This window comes from Erinaceus europaeus, chromosome X (assembly GCF_950295315.1).
Source record: "Erinaceus europaeus chromosome X, mEriEur2.1, whole genome shotgun sequence".
NCBI classification, from domain to species: domain Eukaryota; kingdom Metazoa; phylum Chordata; class Mammalia; order Eulipotyphla; family Erinaceidae; genus Erinaceus; species Erinaceus europaeus.
Genome location: NC_080185.1, coordinates 64,115,216 through 64,127,973, shown reverse-complemented (window position 1 = coordinate 64,127,973; position 12,758 = coordinate 64,115,216). Strand labels below are relative to the sequence as shown.

The 12,758-nt window shown below is 39.8% G+C and overlaps 1 protein-coding gene across 1 annotated transcript in view; it reads left to right on the top strand.

Annotated features, from left to right (window-relative positions):
* Positions 1-5,071: 5,071 nt before the first annotated feature.
* Positions 5,072-12,758, top strand: part of SRPX2 (sushi repeat containing protein X-linked 2) — a 35,953-nt gene continuing 28,266 nt past the window's right edge. Inside the window, exons 1-3 of the mRNA XM_007537515.3 lie at positions 5,072-5,314; positions 7,002-7,248; positions 11,993-12,073. Coding sequence (XP_007537577.1) covers positions 7,167-7,248; positions 11,993-12,073 — 163 coding nt within the window. The 5' untranslated portion in view covers positions 5,072-5,314; positions 7,002-7,166. The remainder of the gene's footprint in view (positions 5,315-7,001; positions 7,249-11,992; positions 12,074-12,758) is intronic.

The following is a 12,758-nucleotide window of genomic DNA, read 5'->3' as shown; positions in this document are numbered from 1 at the left end:
GGCACCTAGACCCAGCAATGAACCTGTGGCAATAAAAAATAAAATTAAAAAAAATTATTCCAATATAATTAATTACCTACTCAATGAACAGGACCCAGTACCCAAACTTACATAAAATTCCTATCCCGGGAGTCGGGCTGTAGCGCAGCGGGTTAAGCGCAGGTGGCGCAAAGCACAAGGACCGGCATAAGGATCCCAGTTCGAACCCCGGCTCCCCACCTGCAGGGGAGTCGCTTCACAGGCGGTGAAGCAGGTCTGCAGGTGTCTATCTTTCTCTCCTCCTCTCTTTCTTCCCCTCCTCTCTCCATTTCTCTCTGTCCTATCCAACAGCGACAACAACAATAGTAACTACAACAATAAAACAACAAGGGCAACAAAAGGGAATAAATAAATAAAATAAATATAAAAAAAACAAAAAAAGGAAACTTAAAAAAAAAAAATTCCTATCCCATATTTAGGTTCAGTTCAACCTCAGCTCAATGAAAACATTCTCCTTCCTGCCCCCTGTTACCCACTCCATAAATTTCTTGAATATCAGTGGTCATAGACTGAGCAGTCACACTAACTCAGATTCTTAGTCAATAGTATGGTACCTGGTATCTGCTTTCCTCTCTACTTACCTATCCTACATCCTTCCTCTATGATGTTCAGAAACTACTGAAGAGTGAATTTAACAGGCTCCTGTGCCCCCTTTTATACTTCCCAGTGACCTAGGAAACAATGCTCAATTGATGAGCTCATTCAGTGCTTGACCAATCCAGGTTAAGCTCAGTGGTCATTGGCTCTCTATGGCTAACTACTCAGAAGGCACTCAAGGTTTGATTGTTTTTTAATGTCAAAGTCATCCCAGTATCACACTTCCAATAAGGAAAATAATTAAGCTGAACTGCTGGATAATGTCTTAATGAATTACTTACTATTCAGAAATCAGTAATATATATATATATATATATATATATATATATATATATATATATATATATATATATATATATTAATTTCACCCATTATTCACATAGAAGCCTTAACCATTTTTATTTTTATGTAGTACTAGGGAGCAAACCCGAGGTGTTATGACTATCTCTGCCACCTGATTACCCTCCGTTTTTTTAACCCATTTTTTAGAATCTATTCAATTACCTTTAACTGCCTATCAAAATTTAAAAGCACCTACCAGTTATTTTCTTAAAATCTCCTACTTTTTATCACAATTATTCTATGCCATCATTTAAATACTCAACTTAAACATGATTTATTTATTTTTATTTTTTCTATTTATTTATTTATTTTCCCTTTTGTTGTCCTGGTTTTTTATTTGTTGTTGTAGTTATTGTAGTTGTTACTGATGTCATTGTTGTTAGATAGGACAGAGAGAAATGGAGAGAGGAGGGGAAGACAGAAAAGGGGAGAGAAAGATAGACACCTGCAGACCTGCTTTACCACTTTTGAGGCTATCCTCCTGCAGGTGGGAAACCGGGGGCTGGAACCTAGTTCCTTACACCAGCCCTTACACTTGGCCTTACACCACGTGCACTTAACCCGCTGCACTACTCTGCCCGACTCCCTTATTTTTATTTTTTCAAACATTTTTTCCTTTATTGGGGGAGTAATGTTTTACAGTCTCCAGTAAATACAGTAGTTTGTACATGCATAACATTTCTCAGTTTTCCACATAATGATACAACCCCCACTAGGTCCTCTACTTAAACATCATTTCGAGAGGTCAGGAAGGTGCCTTATCAGGTAGAACACAGAACTTACATCAGTGAGACACCAAGTTCAGCCCCTGGAGTCGAATATACCTGATAGTGCCCTGGTATCACTTTTACAAAATAAATCTTTAAATGTCATTTTAAATAGGATAATTTGCAGGGGTCGGGTGGTAGCCCAACGGGTTAAACGCACATGGCACAAAGCGCAAGGACTGGCATAAGGATCTAGGTTCGAACCCCCACCTCCCCACCTGCAGGGGGGTCGCTTCACAAGTGGTGTCATTTCAAAAACAGAAAGGGAAAAGATGAAAATAAATAAAAATGAGGGAAAAATAGCCACCAAAAACATGAGATTCATAGTGCAGGCACCTAGACCCAGCAATGAACCTGTGGCAATAAAAAATAAAATTAAAAAAAAATTATTCCAATATAATTAATTACCTACTCAATGAACAGGACCCAGTACCCAAACTTACATAAAATTCCTATCCCGGGAGTCGGGCTGTAGCGCAGCGGGTTAAGCGCAGGTGGCGCAAAGCACAAGGACCGGCATAAGGATCCCAGTTCGAACCCCGGCTCCCCACCTGCAGGGGAGTCGCTTCACAGGCGGTGAAGCAGGTCTGCAGGTGTCTATCTTTCTCTCCTCCTCTCTGTCTTCCCCTCCTCTCTCCATTTCTCTCTGTCCTATCCAACAGCGACAACAACAATAATAACTACAACAATAAAACAACAAGGGCAACAAAAGGGAATAAATAAATAAAATAAATATAAAAAAACAAAAGAAAGGAAACTTACAAAAAAATTCCTATCCCATATTTAGGTTCAGTTCAACCTCAGCTCAATGAAAACATTCTCCTTCCTGCCCCCAGTTACCCACTCCATTACTTTCTTGAATATCAGTGGTCATAGACTGAGCAGTCACACTAACTCAGATTCTTAGTCAATAGTATGGTACCTGGTATCTGCTTTCCTCTCTACTTACCTATCCTACATCCTTCCTCTATGATGTTCAGAAACTACTGAAGAGTGAATTTAACAGGCTCCTGTGCCCCCTTTTATACTTCCCAGTGACCTAGGAAACAATGCTCAATTGATGAGCTCATTCAGTGCTTGACCAATCCTAGTTATGCTCAGTGGTCATTGGCTCTCTATGGCTAACTACTCAGTAGGCACTCAAGGTTTGATTTTTTTTTAAATGTCTAAGTCATCCCAGTATCACACTTCCAATAAGGAAAATAATTAAGCTGAACTGCTGGATAATGTCTTAATGCATTATTTACTCTTCAGAAATCAGTAAATACATATATATATATATGTATAACATTTCACCCATTATTCACACAATACCCTTAACTATTTTTATTTTTATGTAGTGCTAGCGAGCAAACCCGAGGTGTTATGACTAGCTCTGTCACCCATTACTCTCCGTTTTTTAACCCATTTTTTAGAATCTATTCAATTACCTTTAACTGTCTATCAAAATTTATAAGCACCTACCAGTTATTATCTTAAAATCTCCTACTTTTTATCACAATTATTCTATGCCATCATTTAAATACTCAACTTAAACATGATTTATTTGTTTTTATTTTTTTATATTTATTTGTTTTCCCTTTTGTTGTCCTTGTTTTTTATTGTTGTTGTACTTATTATTGTTGTTGTTATTGATATCGTCGTTGTTAGATAGGACAGAGAGAAATGGAGGGGCGGAGACAGAGAGGGGGAGAGAAAGACACCTGCAGACCTGCTTCACCACTTGTGAGGCTATTCTCCTGCAGGTGGGAAACCGGGGGCTGGAACCTAGTTCCTTACACCAGTCCTTGCACTTGGCCTTACACTACGTGCACTTAAATTGCTGCACTACTGCCCGACTCCCTTATTTTTATTTTTTTAATATTTTTTCCTTTATTGGGGGAGTAATGTTTTACAGTCTCCAGTAAATACAGTAGTTTGTACATGCATAACATTTCTCAGTTTTCCACATAACAATACAACCCCCACTAGGTCCTCTACTTAAACATCATTTCGAGTGGCCAGGAAGGTGCCTTATCAGAACTTACATCAGTGAGACACCAAGTTCAGCCCCTGGAGTCGAATATACCTGATGGTGCCCTGGTATCACTTTTATAAAATAAATCTTTAAGTGTCATTTTAAATAGGATAATTTGCAGGGGTCGGGTGGTATCCAGCGGTTTAAACGCACATGGCACAAAGCGCAAGGACTGGCATAAGGATCTAGATTCGAACCCCCGCCTCCCCACAAGTGGTGAAGCACGTCTTTCTCTCCCCATCTCTGCCCTTCCTCCTCTCTCCATTTCTCTCTGTCCTATCCAGCAACAACAACAACGACAACGATAATGACAACAACAAGGATAACAAAATAGGATAAATGACCTCCAGGAACAGTGGATTTGTAGTACATGCACCTAGCCCCAGCAATAACCCTGGAAGCAAAATAAATAGGATAATGTGTAAAATTTTAAAAGTCAGTTCCCTGAAAAATAATTTTCCCTCTTGTCTCTTGTGTATCCCCAGTATTTCTTCTCCTCTTCTATATGCCCACTATTCTTTCTTTAAATATCTGTTCTCTTCTGCACCCCATAATGACGCTGTGTCCATACTCCCAGAGTAATAAAGAATAGGAAAGCTAATGAGGGAGGGGATGAGATATGGAGTTCTGGTGATGGGAACTGTGACTTTTTCAAGAATGTGGGTGTCAATAGTGAAGGAGGACAAAAATGTTGTTAATCTGCACAGTGATGGAACAGCCACATTATCAGAGACTGAAAGAAAGAAAGTTTTCTTATTGAAGAGAAACATATTCTACCATCATAGGTTACTGGGAAACAGTTTAACATTAGCCATTATCTTGCCAAGCACATATCATCTACATTATCTTACTATAGGAAAATTGTCCTGATTCTTCAGGCAAAAAATAATGTGATGGTTTTTCCAAACAATATAACCTTAACAGAAACTGAAATCCACAAAAGTTAGGTCATCAGTGAAAACATTTCAAAGTATGACATAGTACCAGGTGGATAAGACGGCAAGTCAAAGTAAGAGAGTGTTAGGGCACTGTGGGGAACTCTCCAAGGGCTCTCAAAGTCAGCTACAAGCTTCTTAACTCCTTGAAGTTTGTGAAATTTCTTTTCATTGAATCCTGATAGTATGCTGAGTCATGAAACAACAACAACAAAAACTGTTCTTTAGTGTGTCATATTGCACTTCTGAGAGGTCCTTTAACCAGTGTCTGTTAGTCATCACTGCATACACAGGCATAGTGCCAGCACCAGTCACACTTTCCCCTGTTCTGCAACAGACAGAGTCACTGTAATCTTACATTCTTCCCACCCCCACCCCAACTTTCTAAAATCCTTCTCTGAGGAAGGAAGAGCTATAGCTTCGGGGATAATATAGCTTTAAGGAAACTTTTGGCAGATACAGATAGTCTGACATCTGGCAGCATTAGCAGAATCCTGAGGACTGGACAGAACGAGATCTACTCGTTCTAGGAATGCTAAAGTAGAAGTTTTTCTGACTGATGAGAGGAACAGAGAAGGAAAAGGAAGAGAAAGAGTGCACAAAATAATATAAAACAGGTAAGAACTGCTACTTAATACTTTCACATTACATACCCCATCTTACAAATGTGGGGGTAAGGAGACCTAGGACTTGGATATTGGCTAGAGACAGGGCTAGGAGAGTATGAGAAAGAAATGCCTTCATGAAATTGAATCCTAAGTTGCTTTAGATTTGTGCCTGACCTGGGAGCAGACTAAAGTCCCATTTTCTACCTGACAGCAGAGGGATGGCTGAATCTGGTGAATTTAGTTTTTAGTCTGTGACTGGGAAGGAAATATGCAGGGGAGCATACACAGACTCATAACTCTAGGTCTGAGAAAGGAAAACCTTTAATCCCAAACTAAAGGAAATGGATTGAGGTTTGATGTCGGGAAGAAGCAGTGATTCATTTCTTTAGCTGTTCACTTCCCTAGTTTCTCTTTAATCTTCTCGTCTATTTTCCCCCTCCCTTCTTTTTGCTTTTATGGCTTTCCCTCAGTTCTGGTAGGTTCTATTTTCTCTCTTTCTTTCCACATCTCCCCCCTCCCTTTCTCACCAGCCTTGCTTACTCTTAGATTTTCTCTACCCTGCTTCCTTGCCGTTCTCTAGACAAAATCTGAAGGCAAGCAGCACGGTGGTGTGAGTTCCTGAGATTGATTCCTGGTAGTGTATATGCTAGAGTGCTACTCTGGCCTCTCTTTTGTTTACCTACTTACCTATCTTGTGAAATAAACATTTTTTTAAAAAATCTGAAGCCACATAGCACTGAAAAAGAAAATTAATTTTTGCCATTTTTGAACTTCTGACATCCATTAGGCATTCTAGTGAGAATCAGCCATCTTCTTGTTTCTCCATTTCTGTATGTGTACCCCCTTCCTGAAACGCATTTCATTGAAAGTTTGTGGATGAATTGGTACTTAATGAAAGGTCCAGTGGCCAGTTATACTAATGGTCAGCAAGGCTTAATACTGTCACTTGTGATGTCTTTGCCTACTGAGAGCCAAAAAGTTTCACCCTATTAAAGAATAGGATAGAAACTGAGGATAAATGGAGCTTGCTCACCTTCTCCTCACTGACTTTCTATTGGAGTTGGGAGTCAGAAGCCACCATCAAACCACTGAGTCTCAAAAATCAAAGCTAAGAAAAGAGCTAGGGCACATTTATTACCTGAGAGACTAGAGAATATTACTACTCAATTATGCCCGATACAAAAATGTCAATGATGATAATTAATATACATTGGCAATGCCCTTTTGTGCCAGGCAATAATCTATTCTACTATGTAGACACTGTTATTGAGTTCATTTTATAGATTAGTAAACTTAAAGAAGTTAAAGTTATTGTCCAGGGTTCAATAGTTAACAGAGCAGTATTGGCTACACATTCAAATCTTTGTAATCCCAGAGTTCAAGCTCTTAGTCTGTACATGATAATGTCCTACCAGATTAGTATTTAAGAACCAGTAGTTCAATGTATGAAACCATTAAGATATTGGTAGATCACAGGATTCCCTCTTGGTTCGATAAGACTATGTTTGTGTTTATCTGATCTTTGTCCTCTCTATAGCTTAAGCAATTGAACATTTACATTAGAGTTCATCAGGATCAATTGATAATTTGTTGCTTCATGTCTTCCTCCTCCTGGGAAGAAAAGGGAGCATCACTAGTAAACAGAGTATTGCCAAAGAGAGAGAATAATAAAGCAAGCACTTTTTTTTCCTTGCAGATCCATGTTTCTGCTTCTATTCACTTCTGGGAGATTATAGCTGACAGATTTCTGAAAGTTATATTATTTTACCCTGGTACTTCTGGGCACATACTTCTACTTTTGTCTCCCTAGCAATCCCCTCCTGCCATCTTTCAACACCCCCTCCTGCCTCATCTTTCAACAATGACCAGTAAACTAGTGCAAAGAGGAATTCTCTTTCTGCTGCTCTTCCTCACCCCAGCAGTGACATCAACATGGTATGCAGGTAAGTTTCAGGAGTTTTTGCCCATTATTTTCAAGAATGGAATAGCCTAGACCTAGTCCTATAGGAGCAAAGAAATAGACTACAGAAAGGGACACTTAAATTTGATATTGTTGGGAACAATAATGATTGTTAAACATTGCAATAGATTACCTAGGGAGGTTTTTGAGGAAAATAAAATATATTTGAAAATATGTCTATATGGTCATAAAAACTGTAAAGTATGCCCGTTGCACTGAAATCATTGTCTCACTAGTTTCTGGGATTAGTTTCCTGAGAACCATTTTGTAGTATTAACTCCTTTATGGGTCAAATCTGAATACCCTTGTCAAGAACACAAAAATAGAACTTGGGGCACATATCTCATTTGGAAAATTAAAGGAAATAGATACTCTTTTCAAGGGAAACAACAGTCTATCAAACCTTTTTTTTCTCTCTCTCTTTATCCTTTACTCCTTCACCCCTCCCCACATGCTATTTATATAATGGCATTTTTATAGCCTCCCTGTGAAACATATTAATGACAAAGCAAAGACAACATTCTCTTAATTTTCCAGTTTCTTCTGGATAGTTTTCTACTACAGAAGGGATAGATATTTCTGAATTTCTGAGTTTTATCCTTTGGTCCTGGAGATACTGGAAGCTAAAGAAAACAAATTCTATGGGAGGGGGAAGAGTGAAATTGAAGGATGATAATGGGGTGGCAGATAGAGGCTTTTAATGAAACCTAGTTTGCATACCAAGTGCAAAGAATATTCTGTGGCCTTTAGTATCTGCCCTCATGGTGGCTAGAAGGAGAAGGGGAAGGAGACAGGCCCAACCAATAAAGTTAGGAAGTCATCCAGAGATGAGTAAATAAGAAACTACTTCCATCACAACTGCAGTCATTGCAGCTAAAATTTTCCACATTCCCTTTACTCCTGGTGGAGGCATTTGGCAGTAGCTCTGTTTGTCTGGAGCAGCTGCATCCAGCTTCCAAACAAATATTCAAACTTCTTCCCCGTTTTTGGCTTAACCTCACTTTGTGTGGGGTGGAACACAAGGGCTGACACTGAGCTGAAGAAATTCAAGTTAAGTCCATGGCAAAATATACACTGTTTGGGGTTAAAGGAGCCCCTGTGTCCCCAGGAGATATGTGCAACTGTCCTCCCCAACCTCCCCCTGTAAAATTTAAATCTGGTCAACAACCAAGGGACTAGGAGGTAGAGATTACACAACTCAGATCCTGACTTTAGAAAAGCTGTAAGAAACATCATGGTGTGCAAAGGCCTTTTCTTTTCCCAGGACAGAAGCCTGAACCAGTGTAGTCTTCTGGACAGGTCAGTTTTTATCTCTAAAACTTAGATTAATTTATGACTGTCACAGGGATGTTTGAGAAGGTGATACTCCCTACTTCTTTAAGAAGCACAGGGCCACTAGCCCTTTTGAGCAGTTCAAGCTACCAAGGACTCTGAGAACCCTGCAAGCCCGTTTTTTCCTCCTTATATTCCACGTGATGAAATAAATTTGAGACTCTTCCTTTAACCCTTCCTTACATATGTAATGTGTGCACTTAACCAGGTGCACCACCAGCTGGCCTCCCTACTTCCTTACATCTGTGTCTTACTGGTATAAGCTGTTCATCTGTTCATTCATTCAACAAATGTTCATTGAGCACTCTGTGCCAATAGCACTATTTTTTTAATACCACTATTTTTTCACAGGTATACCCTTGCTCTCAAATGGATTGGCAGAAAGAAAACATCCAAGAGTGAATTTGGGGTTGGAATAAAGGGTAGTTTCTATCTCCATCCAGAAAATGAATAAATAAAATTTTAAAAATATTTTTTTAAAAATAATATACAGGGTGGGTCAAAGGTGTGTATTAGCAAATATAACTGTGCAGAGAGTTAGACTGTATTTGTCAAAATAATCCAAAGGATCTCAACCACATCATCAACTATCAGTTACATTTCTAACTGCACCTCTCTGAAAGGCAATACCTAGAAAGTCTGTTATGGAAGTTGGAGTAACTCTGTAAGCACTAACTGAAGTAAAGGAACTGAGGAACATTACTAAAACCCTCCCTCATAAGGTCTAAGAGAGCCTGGCAGACAACAATATGAGGTGTCCCTCTTGAATAATCTATTTTTAATATTTATTTATTATTGGATAGATACAGAGAAATTGAGAGGGGGAGACAGAGAGGGAGAGAGACAGACAGACACCTGCTGCCCTGCTTAACCACTTGTAAAGCTTTCCATCTGCAGGTGGGGACCAGAGGCTTGAACCTAGATCCTTGTGCACTGTAATGTGTGTGTTTAACCAAGTGCACTATTGTCAAGCCCCTTGAATCATCTTTATACCTCGTCTTCTTTGAATCATCTTTATACCTCCTATTCTTATCCTAATATTTGAGCAAAAAACTAAAGAAAGGACAGAACAAGAAACAGAAAGGCTTAAAATGGTAAGGTGGGCAAGTCAATTCTTGTCACAAGGCAAATGTGGCACAAGTCCAGTTACCTCAGCACCCTGGTGAAGATTAGTTATCTGACTGATCGTCTCCTCAGCTTTCTCACATACCCTATAGTTATAGAATGGTATATATACCCTATAGTTATAGAATGGTATATAAATGCTTGGTATCCTTCAATCACACACACATATTTTGGATTTTGTCCCTGCTGGGCTTTGTCCAAACCTCTCCCCTACTGCCATATTTAATGGAGTGTGTATCAAGAGGTCAAACAGCCCTGAACTAGAATACCACTCTGTTCCTTATTGGATTAAAAACATTGAGCTACTGCCAGTCCATGGAACTTATTTATTATTATATTAGGATGAACCAAAGAGACAACATATGTAACAAGCTGAACACAGAATGCAAGCTGAGTGATGTTAGCAGTCATTGTAATTCATGCTTCTGATTTACAGCTGTAGACCTTTTGCACTTTACTGGGTATTTCTTCACAAACCAGCTCTGGAACAAGAGTGGTGGTGGGGAGTCAGGCAGTAGCACAACGGGTTAAGTGCAGGTGTGCAAAGCACAAGGACCTGCTTAAGGATACCGGTTCGAGCCCTCAGCTCCCCACCTGTAGGAGAGTCACTTCACAGGCAGTGAATCAGGTCTGCAGGTGTCTATCTTTCTGTCCCCCTCTCTGTCTTCCCCTCCTCTCTCTATTTCTCACCTATCCAACAACTACGACATCAATAACAACAACAATGATAACACAACAATAAAATAAAAGGGCAACAAAAGGGAATAAACAAATAAATAAAAAAGAGTGCTGGGATCAAATCCTTTAGGGAGTTACACACATGTGGGCTTCTGTTTACAGTAACTGTAAGGCCTTCAGGCTAATTCTAAACTGAAACAGCTGACAAGGATTCCATGCCACACAAAGAAACTGCCTATGTGGGGAAACAGGGAGCAAGGGAGATGAGGTCTAAGGAAAAACTAAAGGAAACCAGAAGAAACAAAATTGTAAAAAAGAAAAAAAATGCACAAAAGAAAGAAAAAACATGAACTCTTTCCTCTGGAATGAGGGTAAACCAACAAGAACATGATTTCATAAAGCAAACTTTAATTTGTTTCATTCCCTTGTTCAAGTTGCACTGGTTGCCTGCTCCCCCAAACCACCCCCCCAGTCTGGGCTGTAGGTAATGAAAGAGTTTCATCATACTACCCTTTACTCCACCCTTTTATGCAGGGGGTTCTGTGCCTCTTCCCAGAAGGGTGGCTAACTAGCCTGTGGTCTGAATGTTTATACAGGCCAAAGAGCTCCAACGCTAAATCCCAGACCTCTCCTTAAAGTACACCCCCTCCCTGGAAATGAAGAATTGTCTTTTGACTTCAGCACAGCTGACTACTTTATTCTTGTGGATACATTAGGACGAGGGGGCGGGGTGGGGGTAGAAGGAAAGCTTCCAAAAACTTTTCTCCAGAAAGTACCAAGTTGTATTCCAATTAATTTGTCTTCATGACTGATTTCCTGCCATCTGGTGAACACATTGTTCAGTCTCCCAGACAGCCACAGACCAGCTTCCACCAGGGACTGGGCCACTTACAGGGATGGGGGTGGACTAGGAATGTTCTCTAGCTCAGCAGCTCCTTGCTAAAGCTCTATTTATTAGAAGAACCAGAAATTTCTCTGGAGGACTCTGCATATATATATATATATACATATACATATACATATATTTTTTCTCTACTCTAGGACAAGCTGTACAGGACAGAAAACATTCTTATTCCCTCTTGCCTTTTGAATCTCCTTTGCTTTGGTATGCTACCCATAGCACTGGCAACTAGGAGGGAAAGGGATGTTGCCTTGTTATCTACAGCAGGCTTGAAGAATGCTGAGGCTTTATTTATTTTCTTCTACTTGGAAAAAGTCACTCCTCAGAGCCTGACAATCAGTGTCTCATCAAGACTCATATACTGAGCCAATCCAAAAGGTCATTTATTGTCAAGTACAATGGGTAGAAAAAAAAGTCTGAATTTTTTCCCCTTTTAATGGATGCTTCTAGTGCTTCCAGTGTGTCCTGACAATGCGCTTATCTTCTGTGTACCTCAGGTGTCAAGGTTTACCTGTGATTGTTCTGCTGCTTTACAAAGCATAATGCCCCCCCACACACACACATACTAAATATTCCACTGAATCCTCAACTACATCATCAGGAAGAAGTCAAGCTGGATAGATAAGAAAAATTGGGAAAGACTTGAGTGAAAAATTCACATATCCTATTGATATTGTCTTACTTGTTTTAGGTTCTGGTTACTATCCAGATGAAAGCTACAATGAAGTATATGCTGAAGAGGTCCCACGTGCCCCTGCCCTAGACTATCATGGTAAGACTATTACTCTGACTAAGGACGAGTCTTTTCTGGCTTGAGGCATAGACACTCCCTGAAGTATCCTCATCCAGTGCTTATTATATGTGCCCAACCTTCTGCTCAGAAATCAGGAGGTGTGATTTCTAATCATGAATTTGGTTACTGACTTATCGTGTGGTGTCATCTCTCTAATACTAAAGTTGCCCATCTATTATCAGTCATTAATTATGGACTGAGCATCCACTATCTGTCTAATCCAATGCAAAACAAGCCTACAACTAATGCAAAATCCAAGGTAAGGGTTCACTTCCTCAAGGAAATCATGTTCTGTGAGGATAAGGGAAAATAAGAGGAAATTAAACTGACATATTTAGAGCAAAGAAATGTGAAACTACGTGATATGAGTAAAATAAGAGTTAAGGAAAAAGAAAAATGTCATGAAGGGGTCTGTAAAAGGTGACAGTCTAGACCATTAATTATGGATGGATTAAGAACTGGAAAGGGGGGGTAAGCGGTGGCACAGTGGGTTAAGTACATATAGTACTAAGCACAAAGACCTGTCCAAGGAATCCGGTTCGAGCCACCAGCTCCCCACCTGCAGTGGGGTTGCTTCACAATTGGTTAAGCAGGTCTGCAAGTGTATTTTTCTCTCCCTACCTTCCCTTCCCCTCCCCTCCCTTCCCCTCTTCTCTCAATTTCT